The sequence below is a fragment of the Papilio polytes genome, unplaced genomic scaffold (assembly GCF_000836215.1).
Source record: "Papilio polytes unplaced genomic scaffold, Ppol_1.0 DF823923.1, whole genome shotgun sequence".
NCBI lineage: Eukaryota > Metazoa > Arthropoda > Insecta > Lepidoptera > Papilionidae > Papilio > Papilio polytes.
Window position 1 is genome coordinate 1,332,649 of NW_013525281.1, and position 23,013 is coordinate 1,355,661.

Below are 23,013 nucleotides of genomic sequence, written 5' to 3' on the forward strand. Positions count from 1 at the left end.
AAAAGGCCATTACTATTCTCATAAACGAGGCGGGAAACCATCGATCACGCGCGTTACAAAGAACTAGGTCACAATGTATCTGTTAATGATCTCTTTCTAACACTGCAAGAAACAATACCGCTTTACAAATGAATTCGATTATAGAAACAGATTTTTATATTTTAAATTGTGTAAGTTTTTAACGCACAAAGTATAACAGGAATAGCACTTTATTGTATTTTTTTTTATAACATAAGGTGGCAAACGAGCAAGCGGCCACCTGAATCCGCCAAAATGGCTAAGCAACCGCTGCCCATAGACATCCGCAATTGCAGATGCGTTGCCTACCCTTATCCGACGGCGGAGGAGACTCGCATAAAGGGGATATTTCCCCTTCCTATGCATCTCCTCCACTGTCAAAACATCCTCTTTTTATAAGAAAAGGGTGGTAAAGAGAAAGGGACTAAAATTAGGCCTCCGGCACCACACTCACCAGACGAAACACGGAATTGCTTCCATTTGACGCCTGTCTTCTGTGTGGTCGTGGTATTACACCGGGCGTGCCGGCTCATTTGTGCTAAGATGTTAAAGCTGGCACTACCACTGTTTACGGTGTACGTAACGACCGATAGAGGCGCTGTTCAGATGTAATACAAGTTAATGAAGTCACCAATGCTAAACTTTCTGCTACAAATTTAATCGTGTTTTCATTATAAAAATAAAACGTTAACAACCGTATTCAGTATTCCTACATCGTCACTTCGTGTGATAAACTAGCAAAGTCAGTATTTGTAAAATAAAATTCTATTTTAAGTGAAACGAATTCACTAAAACGAAAGCGACAGAGCTTAAAGTAATTCATTCTTTATGTCTCGCATCCATTGTGTCTAAAATGCAAAGAAAAACAAAAGACAATTTGTAAAGTAAGAGAAAAACAATTTCATGTCAGTTGTTCTTATTCGGATTTTAAAATGTACCGAAAGACGTCCGAACCCAGTAAACAATATTGATTTATTTTTATCTGAGTTATTTCAAAGTATGAAGCGGGCACTTTATTTAAAATAACTAGCGACCATTGTGATTTTCCATGCTCTACATCTATGCCAAAATTTCAGCGAAATCCGTTGAGCTGTTAGATACGCAGTAACATCCATCCATCGATCTAAATCACTTGACTTGTAATCTTCAGCTCTTGACTTCGAATCCCGGCATATACCAATGTAATTTTCGAATTTTCAAATATACATAATTTACCTGACGTTATACGGTGAAAGAAAACATCGTGGTGCCTGCACAGATCGGCGAAGAAAAAAGATATGTGTGAAGTCAAGTTCGCCACCCCTGATCTATTCCTTCTAGTCTGAGATACTACGAGTATTAAAAGCGAAATCCTCAGTAATTCTGTCCGCACAGCTGCAAATGACCGTGATAAACGGACTCACATATTTCAAACGACATGGGCCTCACAAAGACTTACATTAAACGTTCTACGTGATTAATTACACAAGTTTCCTTTCAATTTATTTCATTGTCTATGAAGCGTAGGTTCTTCAGGTTCATTTTAATTAGTTAGATATGTTCTAGAAGTCTTTTATTTCATACTAGCTTTCACCCGCGACTCCGTCCGCGTGGAATAATAAGTAGCATATGTGTTCTTCCATACTATGCTCTACATCTATGCGAAATTTCATCAAGACCCGTTCAGCCGTTTAGGCTACAAACTTTAACAAACATCCATCCATCTACATTTTCGCATTTATAATATTAGTAAGATAGTATTATGTACTTTGTATCTCTGACAATTTTCTCTTAAAATATTGTCTCACGAAAGTTAAAACAATTAATTTTTATATAGTCGATAAATTCATGTTAGTTATCAAGCGTTGAAGAGAAACAAAACATTACTTGTTGTGTCAGTATTAAAAAAGTAACAAATTTAAATGTTACGAAATTATGAAAAACAACGAAAAATTAAACCAACTTAGATAGAAGAGCCATAAAGCTTATCTAACTTTATGTAAAAGTTAAAGACTGAATATGTAATAATTTTATTTTATGTTATAGAAATAATAAATAATCTTACTATCTCACTTATATTATAAATGTGAAAGTTTAGATGGATGGAGGTTTGTTAGAGTTTGTAGCCTAAACTGCTAAAAGGATCTCAATGAATTGGCATCGATATAGAGGATAGTCTGGAAAAACACATAGGTTACTTAACTAATTTATTTTTATTTAATATAATGCGGACGGAGTCTAAGTGCGAGAGCTTTTTATTACATGTTCTCTTGATTTACATGTTTATTATAAAAAAGATTTATAAAATACTTCACGTATAACATAAGAAATAAAATGTCAAGATGTTGAGTGGCATTTCAGCGTTCTCGTGAACCGCTTTGACAGCAATAAACTCGTTCATTCACCACTAACCTACATTCTATGTCCCCTCCCCTGCGCTCCCCTTTCCTTCTAGTTTCATTTCTTACGACAGGCCGGAAAGTTATATCTGTATTGAATACTTACTGCTTCCGTGCGGTTTCATCCGCAAGAAGTTATAAAATAACTTTATTTTATTGTTTACATTTGTCAAATTATCAATTGCAAATGTCAAAATTGCATGAAATGATGACAAACTATGGCAATCTTTCTTCCTTGATGTTGGCAGCTTGTAGTTTACGGTCCTTTTCCCACATGTAGGTGTTTTTTTTTAATTTTTTATCCCCTAAGTTTAATATCGTGAAAATATATACCCTAAAGCGTGTCGTAAGTTTATGACTTTTTATCATAGAAAGTATTAATATATTAGTAACAATAGCTAGGCTCCTTACCAATCGAGAACCATATCCTAGCACAAGCCGAGAGCTTAGTTAAAATAGTTAAAGGAACTATTAGTAAATTTTAAAAATATTAGTAATAATTTAGAAATATCAGTAATCTACTAATATTTTCCAATAAAAAAAATAGTAATAATAACCAGGCACCGTGCCCCTCAGTGGATACGCATAGTGAGCTGATGATGTACATTTCTTCTACTAAAGAGACACCTTAGTATTTATTTGGCGAGATAAATCTACCTATCTTAGTCTTAGTAATGTTATAAATGCGAAAGTTTAGATGGATGGATGGATGTTTATTAAAGTTTATAGCTCAAACGGCTGAACAGATCTCGATGAACACAAAGGCTACTTTTTTTAATTATCCGCGGACGGAGTCGCGGGTTAAAGCTAGTAATACTATAAATGCGGAAGTTTAGCTGGGTGGATGGATGCTTGTTAGAGTTTGTAGGGTAAACTGCTGAACGGAGTCTGGGGCGGGAGCTTGCAAAATTCAAAAGGAATTATAAACATCAACGGGGAGTGTCACAAATGCTTTGATAAATGCAGAGGTGTTTACAACTTAAAATTCAAATCGTAGAAATTATACTCATCCGACATTAAGGTAATTTACATTTCCTACGCGACCCACTAACGTGACTCCGTGGCCGCCCCTGAATCTGAAATGTGCGGTCAAACGCGACACTCAATGAATACTTTTTGGTTCCGTATAAATTAACACAAATGTTCAACTTCATCTGCATGAAGATGTTCTGACCTTTAACTTTATGCGGTTTTTAACTATCTCATTGAATTTTTTAATACTGGTAACCTTTAGTGACATTTATTATGAATGTTTTGCGCATTTCTTTAACATTGACTTCATTCTATATTTTTAGTCAGACTGTAATTATCTAGACAAAAAGACTTCCTCCGCGCGGTATACAAAAGTATTATAAAGACTACGTGTTGGTCCAGACTATGTCTATGCCAAATATCGAGATCTATTAAGCCGTTTTAGAAATATGTACTAATATTCATCCATCCAAATTTTCGCATTTATACTATCTATATTAATATTATAAAGAGGAAAAAATTGTGTTTTTTTATGTATTAGTAACTCAAAAACTACTAGGCCGATTTTAAAATTTCTCTCACCATTAAAAAGATACGTTATCACTAAGTAACATAGGTTATATTTTTTATTATTTTTTAATTTCACCCGGACGAAATCGCAAGCAACATCTAGTTAGTAATAAAGAAATATGAAGCACGATTTTAATCCCAGTAATGTAAAAACTAAAAACTTAATGATAGTTAAATAAAATACTATTCTATATAATAATTCAGATTTCCATTACTCACATTTAATCCGACTCAACTTTAACCTCGACACAAAAAATGAAAACAACAACAAAAAAAAGGGAATTCCAACAAAACACAAGAATAAATTAGTGGCATGTTTATGAGAACAATTTTTCGAGCAGCTGTGAAAATAAATTTATTTTTCACTCCCCTCTGAGGGGGGTTCCCCCGACTTACTGTCACTTGACCCCGTTGTATTTCCGAGCGTAACCCTAAAAAGCTCGCGGCGACCCATTTCGAGCTTTCGACCGAGCAAAAGTTTCACGGCGAAATCACACTCGTGCCGGTTGTAGGCCAACGAAAATCCCGGATAATGCAAAGGGAACCTTAAAAATGGTCATATAAGATTACATTTTACATGACATCACGTCGCTACTAAGATGATCGTACAAATCTCTGGAATGGTATTTAGTTTTTATTTTATCTTGAACAATAAAATTTATCTTTTGTGTTATTATCTAAGAAACTTAAAAGAAAATGGTGTACCTTAGTTTCTTTAATAAAGTTTGCTCATGAAGTAACATTACAAACATTAACCAAGGCAATTATTTACTAGTGCATAAGGGTAGGGTGTAGGTAAACCGTTCAGGGTTTTGGACAGACGAGAGCCACAGGTCTACGAATCAAACGTTCCCCCTAATGTGCTAAGCAAAAGAAGGCCCTAGTTTATGTCAAGGAGTGCTTAAAGCGACTTTGTTTACGTTAAAATACCCTTTTCAACTCTGAGTCAGCTTTACTACCGTATTACTATAGTTCATAATAAAAATATGTTTGTAAAAGCTATATAGACTTTATTGTTATCAAAGTTTCTGAAATTCTTATCGAGATCTGATTTCGAAGTAGTTTAACAGTTCATTCTTGGCTCCATGCGACTGGCAATGTCCCAAATGTATTTCTCAACCAAATAGTAGATAACTGCTATATTTTAAAGCCAACATTACTGAAAAAGATTTATTAATATACAGTAGAACCTCGATAAGTTAAAGTCCAAGGGAAACACAAAATATTTTAAGTTATAGAGGGTTAAAGTTATTAAGGGTCTATGTTATAGAGATTTTGGGCTTTGAGGGGAGGGGAACATATTTTTTGAAGTTATAGAGGTTTGAGTTATCGAGGTTCTACTGTACTTCGATACATAAAACACAACTAACGACATAGTAGCTTTAGTACAATAACTACTGCATTTATGAATGAACTAGCTTTAGCCCGCGACTCCGTCTGCGTGAAATTAAAAAAAAAAGTGTGCCTATGTGTTCCCGAATATCCTCTACATTTATGCCTAATTTCATCAAGATCCGTTCAGCCGTTTAGGCTACAAACTCTTACAAACATCCATCCATCTATCTATCGAAACTTTCGCATTCAATATTCAATATGAGATTAGTAAGATTTTCAAAACAGAAAAAATTAGCCTAATGTAACTAATATTATAATTGCGAAAGTTTGTCAGAAAGTAACACCGAAAACAGCTTTACAAATCTCGCTGAAGTCTCGGATAGATGTAGAACATAAAGTGGTAGAAAACAGACAAGGTTTTAATTCTTTTTTTTAAATCTCTTGGATAAATTCAAACTGGATCTCAACCAGTATCGGTTGAGCTGAGTCTTTTCAATATTATAAAGAGGAAAGATTTGTAATTTTGTGTTTCTGGATTTTTGTTTGTATAACTCAAACACTACTACCGATTAAGAAGCTACGTTATCACTGAGTAACATAGGCTATATTTTTACTATTTATTTTTAATTCCTCGCGGGTAAAGTCACGAGCGACAACTAGTAAAACATCATGCTAAATCAACATATAGTATGTGGGTAAAAATGTTTTTGTTACATTTAAGACCTTTCACAAAGTTATTTCCGAAATCGAAAACCGATGTACCAGGCTGACATAAAATAGGAAGAGATGACGCCACTGTCGCTTTTTATTGGAACACTTCTCTTTCGCTTTTACATCCACATTGTATTTGGAAAGTCGCATTGACTTTTATTAAACCGATTCTGATTTATACGAAATCAAGCGGGAATTTGTTTACGAAATTCATTGACAGATCAAATTATATTTCTACGTACGATCAAGGAAAGAATCTTAATAGGGTACTGAAGGAAAAATCCTTTGTTTTTATATAATCTAAATGATTTACTACCCATGGGTGTTGCCAGTCTATGATCTAGCCTAAGTCTATGGGTAGCTATGTAACTTAAAATTAATTTATTCAATGTAAACGCTTAAAGTTCACAAGAAGTTCAACATTAGAGACACGTTGCAAAACTTTAGATGTAATAAAATACTTCAAGTGAAAGTTAGGTACCAAATGCATCTAGACTTCTAGTTTTAAAACTAGGCTACGTATTGTGCCGTGATAATATGCTGTCCTTGATAATAAAACTACTGGAAAAAAGACTATATTAATGTTTAGCTATTGCTTGTTACTTCGTCTACGTGAAATTTAAAAACACGTTACTCTCTTCTATGTTACTCAGCGATAATGTACCTTTCTAATGGTGAAAGAATTTTTGAAATCGGTTTAGTAGTTTTTGAGTTATTTTAATACTAGCTGTTCCCATGCGGTTTCATCAGCATAAAATTATTTTATTGTTTACATGTGTCGATTTCAAATGTCAGAAACATGACAAACCTTGGCAATCTTGCTTCCTTGATGTTGGCAGCAACTTATGGGCTCTTTCCCACATTAGGGCTTTTATCCAAAATTTACCCCCTAAGTTTAATAGCGTGAAAATATATAGCCTATAGCGTGACGTAGGTGTAGGGCATTTTATAAAAAAAAATATTTAAAAATATGCTGTAACTGCTGACATCTTAGGCAAAGAAGTGTGTGTTTACGCTTTATGATATTAGTTAGAAATAGATAAATAAAAGCTAAACAAGAAGTGGCACATTGAGGGTTAACCTTTGAAGCATCCCTTTGGGATTTAAATGAAAAATGAACGGAATATTACGACTTTCACACTCATGTACTCTTTTAGCTCACTTTAGGTGTAAAAGAATGAAAGATATTTTATAGGTTATGTTTTAGGACGAATATTGTTATTTTAAAAGACTGTTAAATTTGTATTTTATTAAAAAATATTGGAATTATTACATTATCCCGTATATCAAATTTAAAGTATGGTTTAACTATATACGAAAAAATCTATTTGTCCCGTTTGACAATTATATTATCAGTTCTTATAAGTTATAAATAATAACACTTTATGTTATGTCTACACTAATAATACAAAGAGGAAATATTTGTATTTTTGTATGTATTGAAATAACTCAAAAACTACTTGGCTGATTTCAAAAATTCTTGCACCATTAAAAAGCTACGTTATCACTTAGTAACTTAGGGTATATTTTTACTAATTACGTTTTTATTAATTTTACGCGGACGAAGTCGCGACAGCTAGTGTCTAATAAGATTATACTCTGATAAAGTTCACAATCCAACGATAACATTTTAAGACACTTGTCTATTTTTACTTAATCCCTGGGATGACAAGGATTGACCCGGTTTACCTGAAGCTTATTAACTACACGACGTGACGAAGGTGTAAATGACAACGCTTGTCGCATTCGTAATGTAATTCTTTCAGAGAAAAGAAAAGAATTACTAAAATAATCTATACTAATAAAGCGTAAACAAACACTACTTCCGTACAACAAATTTTAGAACAATTCTTTATATAACAAAGCCCTACACTAACGACTCGCTTTGGGTTAATATTTTTAAGCATTAAACTTACTTGAAAAAAAAACCTTCATGTGGGAAAGGGACCATACTACAAGCTGCTAGCATCAAGCTACGTTGTTATGCATTTGACATTTTGACATTTCACAAATATAAACAATGAAATAATGTTTTTGTAATATCATGCGTATGAAGCCACAAGGGAACAGCTAGTCAAGTTTCCATTGGGATGTACGTATTTACATCTATCCTAATTTAAAAGGCAGTATCGATTTTAGTCTGAGATATTATTCAAAGTCTTCTGCGGTTATTTTCAATAGAGATTCTTAATCTTTAATGGGACCTCAAAAAATGCATAAATTGGAACGTAAATATTTGTGTAATCTGTATACAAACATACATATGAAATATCAAAGTAATTAAGAACCTCTTTACTTTTGGTAGTGGTTTAAAAAGTATTTTTTACTTTTTTTTGTGACTGAGTTGTCACTGTTTGCCCTGAAGAGGCATTTACAGATTCACCGGACTTGAGGTGGCCGAGCGCAGATGGCGCTTAGCCTAAACCTCTTAATTTTATTTACTTACTTTTTCTTCCTCTTATAAGTAAAAGGAAATGGAATTGACGGTGGAGGGGATGCATAGGAAGGGGCAACACATCTGCAATTGCGGATGTATATGGTTAGCGGTTGCTTCGATATTTCTGCGAATTCAGGCCGCTTGCACGTTTGTCATGTTAAATAAATTGTCTTTATGTTAATACAGATATTTATTATACATTGAAATTGCAGTAATTTTATGTAATGTTGATAAAATTAGTATAAAACTTCAGTCTTGTTGCATGAAAACTTAGATTATAGAATTTATTTAACAGAGATTTAAAAGGAATATAGAAACCATTATATTGTGTCTCATATAACATATATCATAATATATCCATGCATTTTGCAATAATATTACTTGAATCATAAATCATCAGGATTATCTAGAATCTATAGCGTACCTAGAGCATGGTCTAAGTTTGGACAGAATCTAGTGATAGATAAATCCTAATGCGGGCGAGCTTCCGTTTCTCTAGATTTAATTATATATAAGTTTTATTATTAATTATTCATTTATGTTAAATGTGATGTGTTGAAATATGTTATGTGAAAACAAACATGTCTAGTATTCCCGTTTAAAAAATAAAAATAAAATGAATAATGGGAGCAATGATCTACTATTTCAGAGATAACATATTCAAGTATAAAAACAATATGGTAAGGAAGAAAGAATAATTCTGAGGTGTTTTTAAAGCTATTTTTCAGCTAATTTCAGCAGAAAAAACGAGAATATTTACTGTTATTTTACTATTTTATTATTTAAAGTATTTTTTAAATGAAAGTTTTAACGTATTTACGCTAAGGTAATAAAAAATTGAGCGACAAAAATTCTGTTTTCAAAGATATTATGTAAGTGGCCAGTACGCTTGACATTCCAAATTGTTCTTTTTTTAGATAATTTCACTCAACTCTACAGAGTATAAAAATCTTCGCACGTTTCAACCTGAACGCGTGTTAATGTAATCGAATAAAAATCGTTATAGGCTCCGATGAATCGAGTTTTATCGGCGATTGATTGCATTTGTCTGACGCGAGCCCCCACTTGTAGTGCCCCTCATGCCTCGACAGGCAATTATCTGCAGATCTTTCTATAGTTATATCTGTGTATGTCACCGAACGATCGTGAATACTGTCACTATGTAATTTGTCTACGCAAAATGTAAAAGACTGTAAAATGCATGTTAATGAAAATTATTTAAAAAAATAAACAAACTCCTCTAACATCAGTCAAAACAGTACCAAATATATCACTGTTTGTACATTTTCCGATTTTACTCTCTACCTAGGTAAATTACAAACATGCATAATTATTAATCTATCGGTGACATCGGTGACATGCATTTTCCCAATTAAATACGTATTTGTTGAAACAAATTGGATAAAACACGTAAGAGATTAAAAAAATTAACGCTTCGTTAGTTTCATTTGTAAAGTACCAATGCATTAGGAATCCCAACAATGCAATAAAAGCCATACAAATGCAATAAAATGCGTCAATAGTTGATGACAAGCAATCTATGTTATTGTGTCAATAAAAGATTTTGTAACACGTAAAATTGTGAAAATCTTAAAAATGTTCACAATTAAAAAGAATAAATATTAAAAATAAAAAAAATGTAATTTGTCATTTTTTTAACAATAAAAATGGTTTTGGAAAATTAAATTCTATACTCCGGTTTATTCGTTATTCTCATTTAAACAAAAAGTAACGCATAATCTTTCATACCATATATTGGCTTATAAATAAAATGGCTTAGTATTAAGTTTTAAATGATCTAAATTTTAAGAGATTTTTTTTATAAAATTATTTACCAAATGAGTACAGAAAAGTAGCATTTATTCACACTTGAAAGAGACCATAAGTTGCTGCCAACACTAAGGAAGCAAGATTGCCAAATTTTGTCATGTCATGTCATTTTGACATTTGCAATTGACAATTTGACACATCTAAGCAATAAAATAATTTCATGCGGATGAAGCCGCACGGGAACAGCTAGTCTATCAATATAAAACATCTAATAAACAAACCTTTGACAAGATTTTTTTACGTTGCGTATAAAAAAAAGGTTCTACAAAAACCAACGCAATCAATCTTCGTTAACATGAGCAAGACAAAATGGCGGATCCGAACAAACTTAACATGTGGTAAAATAAATTTATTTAAAAATATTAAAAGTACTCACGTATCTACTACGTTGATTAACACAAGATATTTTTTTTAATACCGCTCTCTATAGGTCCAGTAATCATTCGTCATTTTACACCTAAAAGTCATCAAATTTAAACACAAGTTTAGAAGCAACAATAAAAAATTCGCGTATCTCTTTGAACTAGCTGTTGCTCGCAACTTCGTCCACGCTATATTAAGATAAAAAGTGGCCCATAATATGCCCATCTATGTCAGCTACCCTTCAGAGAAAGTCCAGTCGAATTCGGCCCAGCCGTTTCGGAGATTACGCGGAACAAACGCGGTTTGCGGACAGACAGACCGACAAATTTTTTTAATGTGATTTTCGTTATCAGCAACGCAAATACGTCTTTCTCAAATTTGGATTTTTTTTGTACAAACAGACACTCGTTTATTATATCTATAGATTGAAAAGAGAATTTCCCTCGATAGTCGGATTCATTATTGCATTCATGGCCCGGTTTTAATTAATCATTCACTTTATCTGTGACAGTCGAGTTCCCGCTCTTTTAATATTTTCCCGCCAAGCGCACTGCTCGTTACAAATTCATACATGCTATCGTGGTATCGCAGATCCCAATGATTGCTTTTAAAACGATTCTGTAATTGGATGTGTACACGATGGATATGCGATGCAATTCTCTTTAATGTTCCAATCGATTTTTGAACTAAACTAGAACATCTGGACTTAATCCAATGGGAAACAAATGCCGATTTTACTACCTCGTCTCGTTATTTATACAGATCTGTGGTTTCTTTTAAAGCTACATATAAATAAAAAAACATGTATGTTTTATGGTCTTATTTAAAGTTTCCTCAAAAGCCTTCCGGTCAGTGCTGACGAGAACGCAGGCCACAATACGAGTTTACTGCACTAAAAAAGTATTTTGCCTACATTTTAATTATCCACTAAGATTAAACTTAAAAATACTTTTCAAATTTAAAAAGCTTTAATTAGGATCATATTTACACTGTTTGATATTTACAATTATTGCTATAGTACATAGTAATTCGTCTCGAATAAAACGGAAAAAATTATTTAGAGCGCCATCTATTGTTACGCAAAGTAAAACTGTCGTTCTATAAAAGTCCAGTTAATTTAATGTAGAATACAATGGATTAAAAAAAACGATTTTTTGTTACAAATATGGTAGCATATTTATACGTTTTACGTATCTACATTTGCAATTTTTTTTAAGATTTAAACTTTCTCGTTCTGATTTCAATGCGCCCTGGCAAAGTGATGCCAAAGCAGGGAATGTCAGAAAATCAAAAAATATAAAATAGATATAAGAAGTTATTCCAATATTACCACCTTTTGGTAATCCCCCCTCTCCAAGACCAAGAGTAAATAATAGCTTGGCGACTGGCATCATTCGAAAACGCCTGAAATCGCCTGAAAACCATTTGAGTTGCTCGCATCAGATTGCCAGAGATTGCGCGCAGCCAAATAATGATTGGCTGGCCGAGTTTGTTTTGTTATATAACCTATATTCAGGCCGCCATTGTGGCTAACATAAATACCACTTCATTTAAATTTTATAGCCAATAAATACGCAACAAAATATAATAAATGGGTAATAAAGATAATCGATTTTAAAACAATCATCTGTAGTTTTTAACAGATAATATTCCAAATTAACGGCCAAAGTGCAAGGACTGCTTCAATCATACGGTATGCGTTGTTACGTTCTATCAACTGCTTAGAGTCCGTCCGTGTACAGCGGATTTAAAGGCTAGGTACTGAAACGACATTTAAATAGGAAACATCGTTTTAAATAATAAGGCCATTTTTAAACTCTAAATTCCATTAAAATTTTAACGTCTGCAAGCGACGCTTACAGAGCGAAATGGTCAAGTTTTAATTTAATGTTCAATCGTAAGACTGTGAAAATATTACTTTACTTTTTTTAAATTGTCATTTTTTCCGTTATTTAATACTGTAAAATCAAAAACTAACTCCGGCGAAGCTACCGAAACTGCGTCTTAGGCTCTGACATAAGAGAACACCAGCGCCCCCTATTCAACGCCATCTATCGTCAATCAACTTTCAAAACAAACTTAAAAAATTAGTGAAGACTTAAACCTAGATTTGTTTTCTTTAAGACTTGCTCAATATTAATATCATAAAACATTAGGTAAGTAAAAGCAGTGCAAATGCAACTTTGATCTATTCTCAATGATGCTTATGTATTGACGCAATCGCTGTATATTTAAGATTTCCATAGCTCTTTTGTGTCAGAAGTTCTTTTGTATAAGCGCCCCGTCAACGGAATCTATTCTCTATTAGTAAACATTCCAGAATCTTTAAGATTCAAAATCCCGTGGCATAGATATGTATTGTGCGCAGCTTACTTCTTTTAACGTATGAGTTTTCTTGTCCAGTTTGTATCTACTTGAGTTTTTGATGGATCCGAATTTCATTTATTCTTGAAGTTTTTACTTCTTTCGTCAAAATTTTAATGGATTTCGGAGTTTAATCGTAGCGTGGAATCATTTAAGACGCTGTTATTTCAAATGTCGTTTGAGTATTTGCCCGTTGGATTGTTGGATACAACGCCATCTATTATAAAAAAAGTTACAACTAAAAGGTAAGATTAACTCGCAATAGGAATACTCTTCTTAAATTTTAGAACCTAAATACAATTTAAAGGTAAAAACTTAACGATGTAACCGAAAGACGAAACCATAGTAACTTATTACAGGAAAAAACTTTCGCGACAAAAAACCACGAAGGCATAATCAATCTTCGTTCACTCGCAATGAGAAAAACAAGTCTTCAGATATGCTATATTTTTATTTTTTAGGAATTTATTACTTAACACCCTTTTCATAGTAAAAACACGAATTAAAATTCGAAAACTAACCTATTAATTGTCCTAAAGCAGTAGCTATAGTCTTGACTTATAATTTAAAACTAATTAAATGTATCTATAGTCAAGATTACGTATAAAAAGTAATATATTTCATAGAAAAATAAACCGTACAGTGAAATATGAAATTGCATACAATTGTGTTCATTTTAATTATCTTTTTAATTCATACCAGTGTGCGGTTAACACGCTCGCAATGATTCTGCCGGGAGCGTTTTAACGTTGCCATATTTCATCCCAGTTATTACATTAAAGCGATTTTATACAAGAATAACTGTTAATTAACGGCTAATTTAACTGCTATTTGTATCAAATTAAATACTTATAAATAGATGGATAAATTATTTAATTTTGTTTTGATATTACGAATCAGAGATAAAATTGCATAGTTGATTAAATATTATTTACTAGTTGTTGCTCACGACTTTATCCGCGAGAAACTAAAAGAAAAGTAGTAGAAAAATATAGCCTATGTTACTCACAGATAAATTACCTTTCTAATAGTGAATTTTTTTTTAAAATCGGCCCAGTAGTTTTTGAGTTATTTCAATACTTGCAAAAATAAAAATCTTTCCTATTTATTATGTTATGTATAGTATTGTAATTATAAATGTAATGAATTTATATTAAGCAGGGTACCTTTATTCATATAAATATTTTACCTCAAACTTAAGTTAATAAGTTACCTAATCTACACTGAAATATAACGAGGGTGGCCCGCACTTAGTAATAAACGGTTAGATGACTTGACATAATTAGGCAATCTGTCATTAACAGAGACCCCGATAAGCGGCTTTGGCCAATAATATCCTATACCGAGATATTTTGCAAAATGACAGAATTAGCCAAGAACGTACTTTTGTAATGAAAACAAAGGAAAGACTAACCGATTAATACTAGTACGACTCTTAAACACATCGCTTTGTAAATGTTTACAAGCATCATCATCATCTCCTTATCCTACTCCCTTAGGGTCGGCGCACCGTGTTTTCGTCCTCCAAAGCACTCTATTATCCGTCATCTCAGTCATCGCTCCCTTCTTGATCATGTGACCATTCACGCAATCCATCCATCTCTTTCTAGGTCTACGTCTACCGGTGTACCCCTTCACATTCATAACTAACGTCCGTCTTGTTTCTTGCCTTTTTTATTGTTATGTGATGTTCTTTCACAGACGTCAAAATTTAAATGATTTTGTAGTTTAATCGCTGGAATGAAATCGATCCTTGCAATAGACGTTAAAACTTCACTTATAATCTTTGTGATTTACTTTAGGTCTCTGGTAAAATGAAAAATAATATCTACGTCCTTTTCATTACATTTGGTATAACAGAGACAACATTACAAGTGAGACGACAGAATTTCTTTTATTTCAGGACACCCATTAATCTATTTCAAAGGGAGAAAGGACGAGGATATATTTGAACAGTCGTTACTCAGGTCTGTGTTAATGTTCGTAACATTGTGCGAACATTTAGCAAATTGTTCGCCCTACATCAACCATTACGCGCCCTGAATAAAGGAACATTTGATGCTGAAACAAACGCTACAATGTATTTGAAACTATCCTATATCTACAAATTTAAAGTTGTTTACTGTACATAGTACACGCATATCTTAATCTTACTAATCTTACTAATATTATAAATGTGTAAGTTTATATGGATGGATGGATGGATGCGTGTTTGTTAGAGTTTGTAGCCTAAACGGCTGAACGGATTTCGATTAAATTTGGCATAGATGTAGAGGATAGTCTGGAAGAACACATAGGCTATTCACTTTTGTTTTTTTCAATGCCACGCGAACATCGCGGGCGAAAGATAGTACTAAATAATGTTTTAAGACTAAATAATGTCTTTTGTTTCGGCAGTAGTATTAGAGCGGACGCAACCTTTGACTAAAGCGATTGTCGATTGTTTCGCAGCTAAATCAACTGTTTAGTTGCACAACTAAAAATCGAGTAGTGTACACATATAAGCTCATAGGAATCAAATCGAGACTAAAAAGTTGTGCGAGAGTTTAGTTTTAGGTGTGCACATACTGTTAATATAGGGTGACGCGGGGTGATCGCCCAGGGCGTGGAAATTAAAAATTTCGCCCAGGGCTCCAGTATTGCTTAAACCAGCTGTATTAAAAGTCAATAGATTTTTTTCTATAATATAAGGCGGTAAACGAGCAAGGGGCCACCTGAATCCTCCGAAATCGAAAGCGACCGCTGCCCATAAACATCCGAAACTGCATATGCGTTGCCTACCCTTAATTGACGGAGGAGGAGACATACATAAAGAGGACCTTTCCCCTTCCTATGCATCTCCACCGTTAAATCCACTTTTCCTTCCCATACTTTCCTCTTGAAAAAAGGGTGGAAAGGGAAAGGGACTAAAATTTGGGCTTTTTTCTTTACTTACCTTGTGATTAAAAAACAAACATTTGAAACTATACAAATGGTACTGTAACCCCTAAAAAGCAATTTAGTGGACTTTGAATTTGTGTATTGCACGCAACAATTATTTGATACGAATCGATTCAGAAATACGTCGAAAAACCGTTTTCGTAAAGCCTATGGTTGTTTTAATGAATGTTTTGATAAGAATCGACCCGTGTTTGAAAACTTGAGGACCTTAATTCAGGAAAACCTCAAGGAAAAACCCTATGTTGAGTAATCACAAATTACGGCACACAATGTTCAATGAAAGCTTAGCATAAAAAATGTTAAATAAAGAAATAAACCACGAGCACACAGACATACATTAAGTTAAAGCGGCTCTGCGTTTCGTCTTATGAGTGTGTGTCGAAGGCCTAATCCTTAGCCTTGATCTCTTTCCCTTCTTACTTTTCTTATAAAGATGGCCGGAGTAGGTAAAAATGATTAAATTTTTGAGAAAACGCATCATCATCCAATTGCCCTCATCCCTTATGGAGGGTCTGCACAGTATGTGCTCTTCCATACATCTCTATCAGCCGACATATCTGAATACACTCCTTTCTTAAGCATATCCTCTTTCACACAATCCATCCACACTTTCTTCGGTCTTCCTCTTTGTAGCCATCCACATTCAGTCTTAACACTTTCTGGTTTATATCCCCATCGTCTTGTAGCATAACATGTCCATTTGAGAACAAGCATAGGAATGGGCAAAATCCTCTTTTTGTCCAACTCCTCTGTCGATTAAGGGTAGATAACATCTGCGATTGCGGATGTCTATGGGATATCGTTTCGCTTTTTTGGCGAATTCAGGTAGCCGCTCGTTTTCCTCCTTATCATATAAAAACGTCATCAGCTCTTACAAGGGTCATAATTCATAACGCTCTGTTATTGCTCACATTTATGTTTCGCAATAAAAGTGTTTGTAATAAAAAAAGCATAAAAGAAAAATTAATGTCCCTGACCTGGTTACGTATTGTAGGTTATTGCCAAACACGTGATAAGGAAGACATCATTAATGTAAATATTTTTTTGGTTTGCAATAAATAAATAAATCAAATATCTTTAAAACAAGGGTAAACAGTTACTTATTAAGCTAGCGCGTACCATATTTCGATTGCATCATCTTCTTCAGGTAGGATCGTGGTTTCCTGAGAGGGAGCTGCCTCAGCAGTAGACGCAGGTGGGGTATCGGACTATGCGTGAGAGGAACAGAGGGGCTTAGTGGGTATACCCTATTATGGGGAGAATCCCACATAGCTACCGCGTCCCCCTGGACGCAGAGTATGCATAAAGCATTCCACTCTGGAAAAAAAAAGGTCAAGCGCTAGCTGAACGAACATAAAACAAAATTATCAAAAGTAATAAAAATCTCAATGTATTCCTCTAGATTTAGTTGGATGGATGTATGTTAGAAGCTATCTCCTAATAGAACAGATCTTGATAAAATTTGGCATTTATATAGAGCATAGTCTGGAAGATCACATAGGCTACTTACTATTGCTTTTTTAATTCCACGCGGAAACGGACGAATTCTATTTTTAATATTATTTTGCAAATTCTTTTATATACTGAAATTTAAACACAAAACCATTATTCAAATATCAAGGTTAGATACGGTTAGTAACAAATTTAATATTCCAAATATACACAGAAGATAATTAAAAACTTATATTGCTTAAAAAAAATAACCTAACGGTAACAAGTTTGCTGCATTAGCGACAGCAGCAGGTACCCGATGGGCCCCCTCGGGGGTACTTAAAAAAACATTCCATAATTTAATTTTAATTGCAAAGTAATTTAACATTGCGTTTGCTTGTCAACTGTTCATAAACACCAAATAGAGTTTAAACTTTTACCGATGACGTAATTAGTTAACCCCCCCCCCATTTCAAAGTTTCAGCGTCGTGGAGGGATTCATTCTGAACTTAACGCTACGAAATACGCTCAAAAGTAATTAAGTAAAATTTACAATTCGTATACTGCAAACTTTAATGCAGCTTACAAGCCCGGCGGCAAGGCAGGGCGTGGTGGATCCGCCCTGGGCGGTGGACAGAAATGGGCGACACTTGTCTGCGTATTTCAGTCTACAGAACTTGTTACACACCCATTTCCAAGCCTGTAAAAAGAGGACGCCGTAACCTCGCCCAGGGCTCTTTAAGCACTAAAACCGGTACTATTTTTTTTAAATCATATATGTAAATGCATAAAAGAGCTAAATTCCTTGAAACGATGCTGTCACTCGCAATATATTTATGTTAAAAAAACCTCAGAGATTTAGACTAAAATAACTGTAATCAATACAAATAATAAAATTGAAGAGTCTGTTTGTATTACAAAAAGAAAAATTCCAGATTTTGGGAAGATAATGTATTGGCGTTGCTGATAATGAAATTTACACAAAAAAAATTTTTGCCTGTCTGTTTGTCTGTCTGTCTGTCCGCAAGCCGCTTTTGTTCCGGGTAACATCCCAAACGGCTAGGCTGATTTTGACCGGACTTTCACTGGAAGGTAGCTGACATATACGGGCATATTATAGACTACTTTCTATTTTAATATTGCGTGAACGAAGTCGAGGGCAACAGCTAGTTTATAAATATGTTATAAAAGTATAGGTGTAGTGTTTTAACCCACCATGAACAACACCCGATTTAACTTTTATTTCATTTACCTAAAAAAAGTAATAATTAACTTGGAAACTGCAATGAATCTTGCTGTAACTTAATTTAAATATTCCATTAAGATAACACATAAATAAGGAAACGTTTTACGTTTAGTTAAATTGAACAACCGAAACGAGAATTTGTGTTTAAATTTACAAGTTTCTCCGCAAATAGTTTAGCGATATCCATTAAGGATTCTCGAACACAAACAAAACTCTTGCTGCGCTCTGTACAATCGGATAGCCACGCTAATTTCCGTATTACGTAATTGTGAACATCGTTCTAAATATGATACCCGAAATCTGGTTTCATTCTTAATAATCTAATCTGAAACACCTAAATCTAAATTAAAACATACTTATGGTCGGATTCCTAGCTACATTTAAATTCGTTATTGGTTTTACTTCGATAACTTCATTAAATACCTTTCCAGACCTACTTAATATTATGCATTCCATGTATAAACAATAACAAATACGAATAACAGACCACTCCCTTCCACTTAAAATATTTTTAATTCAATTTAAGTTATTAATCGATAACATTAAAGTAATTGTTGCGATTTTAAAAAAACGTGGATGTCTACAAAGGAAGAGGAAGACCGAAGAAAGTATGAATGGATTATGTGAAAGAGGATATGCTTAAGAAAGGAGTGGATTCAGATATGACGGCTGATAGAGATGTATGGAAGAGCAGCACATTCTGTACCGACCCTCCGAAAGGATAAGGGCAAGTGGATGATGATGCGATTCTAAAAAACAAACAAAACGCTTTTGTCATCTAAAACTTTAAATTAAATATTAACCAATTCGCTATTATTATAAATGCGAAAGTTTAGATGGATGGATGTTTGTTAGAGTTTGTAGCCTAGACGGCTGAACAGATTCCGATTAAATTTGGTATGGATGTAGAGGATAGTCTGGAAGAATACATAGGATACTCACTTTTGTTTTTTTTTTAATATCACGGGACCGGAGACGCGGGCGAAAACTAGTTCTTGGTAATTTTAAAAAAAGGTTAACATAAGAGACAAATTAAAAACAACCTTATTTTAACATGTTAAGTACTAACAATTCTTTTATCTATCTTTCAATCTCTTGGTCCTGTTGACAAGTGGTACTTCAATAATTTATTAAGATACGCAGTTCCTCTGCTATCCGCCAACCTCTTGAACCGATAGATCCGCCTGATAGACCGTGCGGCGTGTTTGAGGTCAACGATGGATATAGAATATTGTTGCTATAAGCATATTATTATATTTTATATCTACATAACTTTCGCCCGCTTCATCTGCGTGTAACAAAAATAGTTAATAGCATATATCCGTTCACCAGTTTTGGTTACAAAATATAACAAACATCTATCTAAATTTACGCATTTATAATATTAGGTAGATTTTAAATATATATTTAAATAAATATGCATGCAAAGAATGCAATCTTACTAATATTATAAATGCGAAATTTAGATGGATTGATGTTTGTTAGAGTTTGTAGCCTAAACGGCTAAACGGATGTCAATGAAATTTGGTATAGATGTAGAGGATAGTCAAGAAGAACACGTAGGATACTCACTTTTGTATTTGTTAATTCCACGCGGACAGAATCGCGGGGGAAAGTTAGTTTTAATATAAATCGCGAGATTACCAACAAATGACAAACATTTATTTTTCCGTTCATTTTGTGAATATTTACGCGTAACAGAGCTATCATATCGTATGCAGTGTGATAGTGGACGCGATTGCTTAATATTCCCCGGCGTCCAGTGGCGTCCAACAGCGTCCAATAGCGTCCAACGGCGCCCGACAGCGTCCCGGCGACCTCGCATTAATTAACACGACAGTTTGGTCGCATCGCTTTCACGTTTAACTTTTGTATATCGTTCGTGGTTACGGTTTAATTTCGTATTTACTCATATTTTAATATCCATTTTATGCAGCATCAAGTTAATTTATAGAGACATTTACATTATTCCGACTTATTAATATTATTTTGAAGAAAAATAAATCTTAAAGTTATAAAGGTGACAGTGTACATTAAAAAAAGCTTTAACTATTCTTTATTAGGTCAATTATGTTTTCATTGCATGTTCAAAATTGACTTTTTAAAAATTAATTTCACAACTTTTCTTTTTAAAGTGAAGATACAAGACGGCTAAAACTAAGAAATTGTTTTATAGTTCTGATGCTGCGACTACCACAATTTGCCAAAATAAAGACGCTAGTTAAGTAACATTATACAGCGTATTTCTAAACCACTGTGCAAAAAAATTCGTTAAATATTCCATATTCTTTACCAACGCGCTAAGCCGGTGGCGAATAGTCTTCTATGAAAAGTTACAAAATTATAACCGGAAGGAAAAATTCAATGAAAACCAACAGTTACATAAATACCAAGTCAACACCAAACTTTATCCCCACGTCATTTTCAAAAATTTGTATCTAAATAAATGCGCGGCTCAATTTTCAAACAGAAAGGAATTATTAAACTATGTGGCTAAGGTTTCCTTATTAAGTTTTAAAAATAACACAATCAAAATTTGATAGAATACCGAAGTCATTGGATTTTTTTGTCCCACTAATGCACGATAAAGATTGTTGGATGCTGCTTTCGCTATTGTTGCCCTTAATCCGCTTCTCAACTAAGGCTCTTCGTCTAATAGGAGAAAGAGAATCGAGAATCAATGACCTTCCAATAAAAGAACATGGTCCATCTTCAAAAGATATGCTAACAGATTAAATTCAGACATGAAGGATAAAAAAAGATAACAGAAGCACACTGGCTATAGAGATAAAAGCATGGAAACAAATAATCTTTTTCTATAACAATAATTATTTTTACAGCACGGGAATGCGACAACGTCAAGCGAGACATCCGTGGGCACGAACACAGCAACGGCACCAGCGGCGGGTCCAAGCCGTGCACCGCCGCCTGCAGCCAAGTTCCGACACGGCCTGCTGCAACTCATGATACATACGATCGACCCTATGCACGACGGTGAGTTAGGTACGCACCGCTTCGCTTTACACTTACTTATGTACGCTTAAGATAACACTTTGAATTCAGTTGTTACTTAACTTGTAAAAAATTCCGTTATTTATATCTATACTAATATAATAAAGCGTAAACACACTACTTTGTGGCGTAGGATGTCAGCAATCATTGCATATTTTTGAGTAATTCTTGTTACAATAGAGAGCCCTACAGTTACGACACGCTTTAGGCTATATATTTTCACGCTATTAAACTTAGGGGGTAAAAAAATTTGAAAACATTCATGTGGGAAAGACCATAAACTACAAGCTGCCAAAATTAAGGAAACCTTGCTTCCTTAATGTTGGCAACATATGGTAACATTGATTTTGACATTTGCAATTGAGAACAGCTAGTGATTTCTAAAACACGCTATCTACGTTCAGTTCTGACATATTTAACTGAACAGAGAAAGCGACTGTTAAATGTAAACTGTTGGACTTGAATGTATGAAGTGGGCTTTAAATTGTTTAAAATATAACCCTTCGAGATATAAAAAAATATTAAAACGTATGTCTAGGACAGACCTCATTTAAGATAAAGAATCTGTAAATGTTGGCCGAAATATTTGAGTATTCCATTTATTGAGTTACAGTTTTAAAAATAAGTAATGACTGGATTCAAAGTTGTATAATTTGTAAGCCAGTTTCAGTCGAGCGATGTTTGTACATCACGGATTTACTAATACCGGCCGTCTTTTGTTCTTTTTGGTATTTACGCAATCTCGAGCGCAGCAGTGTACAGCGCTGTAAGGCTGCAAATGTCTGAAGTAGGTCACTTCGCCTTTTAAAAGAAACAAGCGAGCCAAGAGAGTAATTTAAGAAAATGTACATCTCTGCAAGCATATTTTGTCGCATGTCTTGAAAATTATTCGAGAGAGAAAAGATCTTTTATGTGATTTAAATCACCTGTTCAAAGTTGCGCTGCCGCAGTAAATATTGTTGAATGCTTGCACGGGTTATAACATGCTATTTTGCATAAAATGAACGCGTTATTTCAATTTTAAAACTCCAAAATACACAAACGTTCAAGTCAACTACGACAGTGTGTTTAAACATTTATTTACAGGATTGTCAACCTTTTTATTGTGCGCTATTTAAAAACCAATTGGTACACAATTTATTTTTTATTTCTTTTTTTAATTTTTACGATAATCTCATCTACTTACCTAAAAATTAGTTCGTAAACGGCTAGTAAATTAGTCGAGTACTGATTTAAAAGCTAAAATACTCTCTTCTGTCCAAAATTCATTCGCACTACCGTAGTATATGTAAGAGATGTTTTACAAGTTAAACGTTAGCTAATGTTAAGAAATAAATCGATACCGTTCCGGTGTAGCACAACACTATATCATTGTCATACACGGCCCATCACTATGACAGCTGTCA

The 23,013-nt window shown here is 33.9% G+C and overlaps 1 protein-coding gene across 1 annotated transcript in view; it reads left to right on the forward strand.

The window, feature by feature from the left end:
• Positions 1 to 23,013, forward strand: part of LOC106102077 (sodium/potassium/calcium exchanger Nckx30C) — a 56,282-nt gene that overhangs the window by 14,907 nt on the left and 18,362 nt on the right. Inside the window, exon 2 of the mRNA XM_013281484.1 lies at positions 21,436 to 21,598. Within this exon, the coding sequence (XP_013136938.1) occupies positions 21,436 to 21,598 (163 nt within the window). The remainder of the gene's footprint in view (positions 1 to 21,435; positions 21,599 to 23,013) is intronic.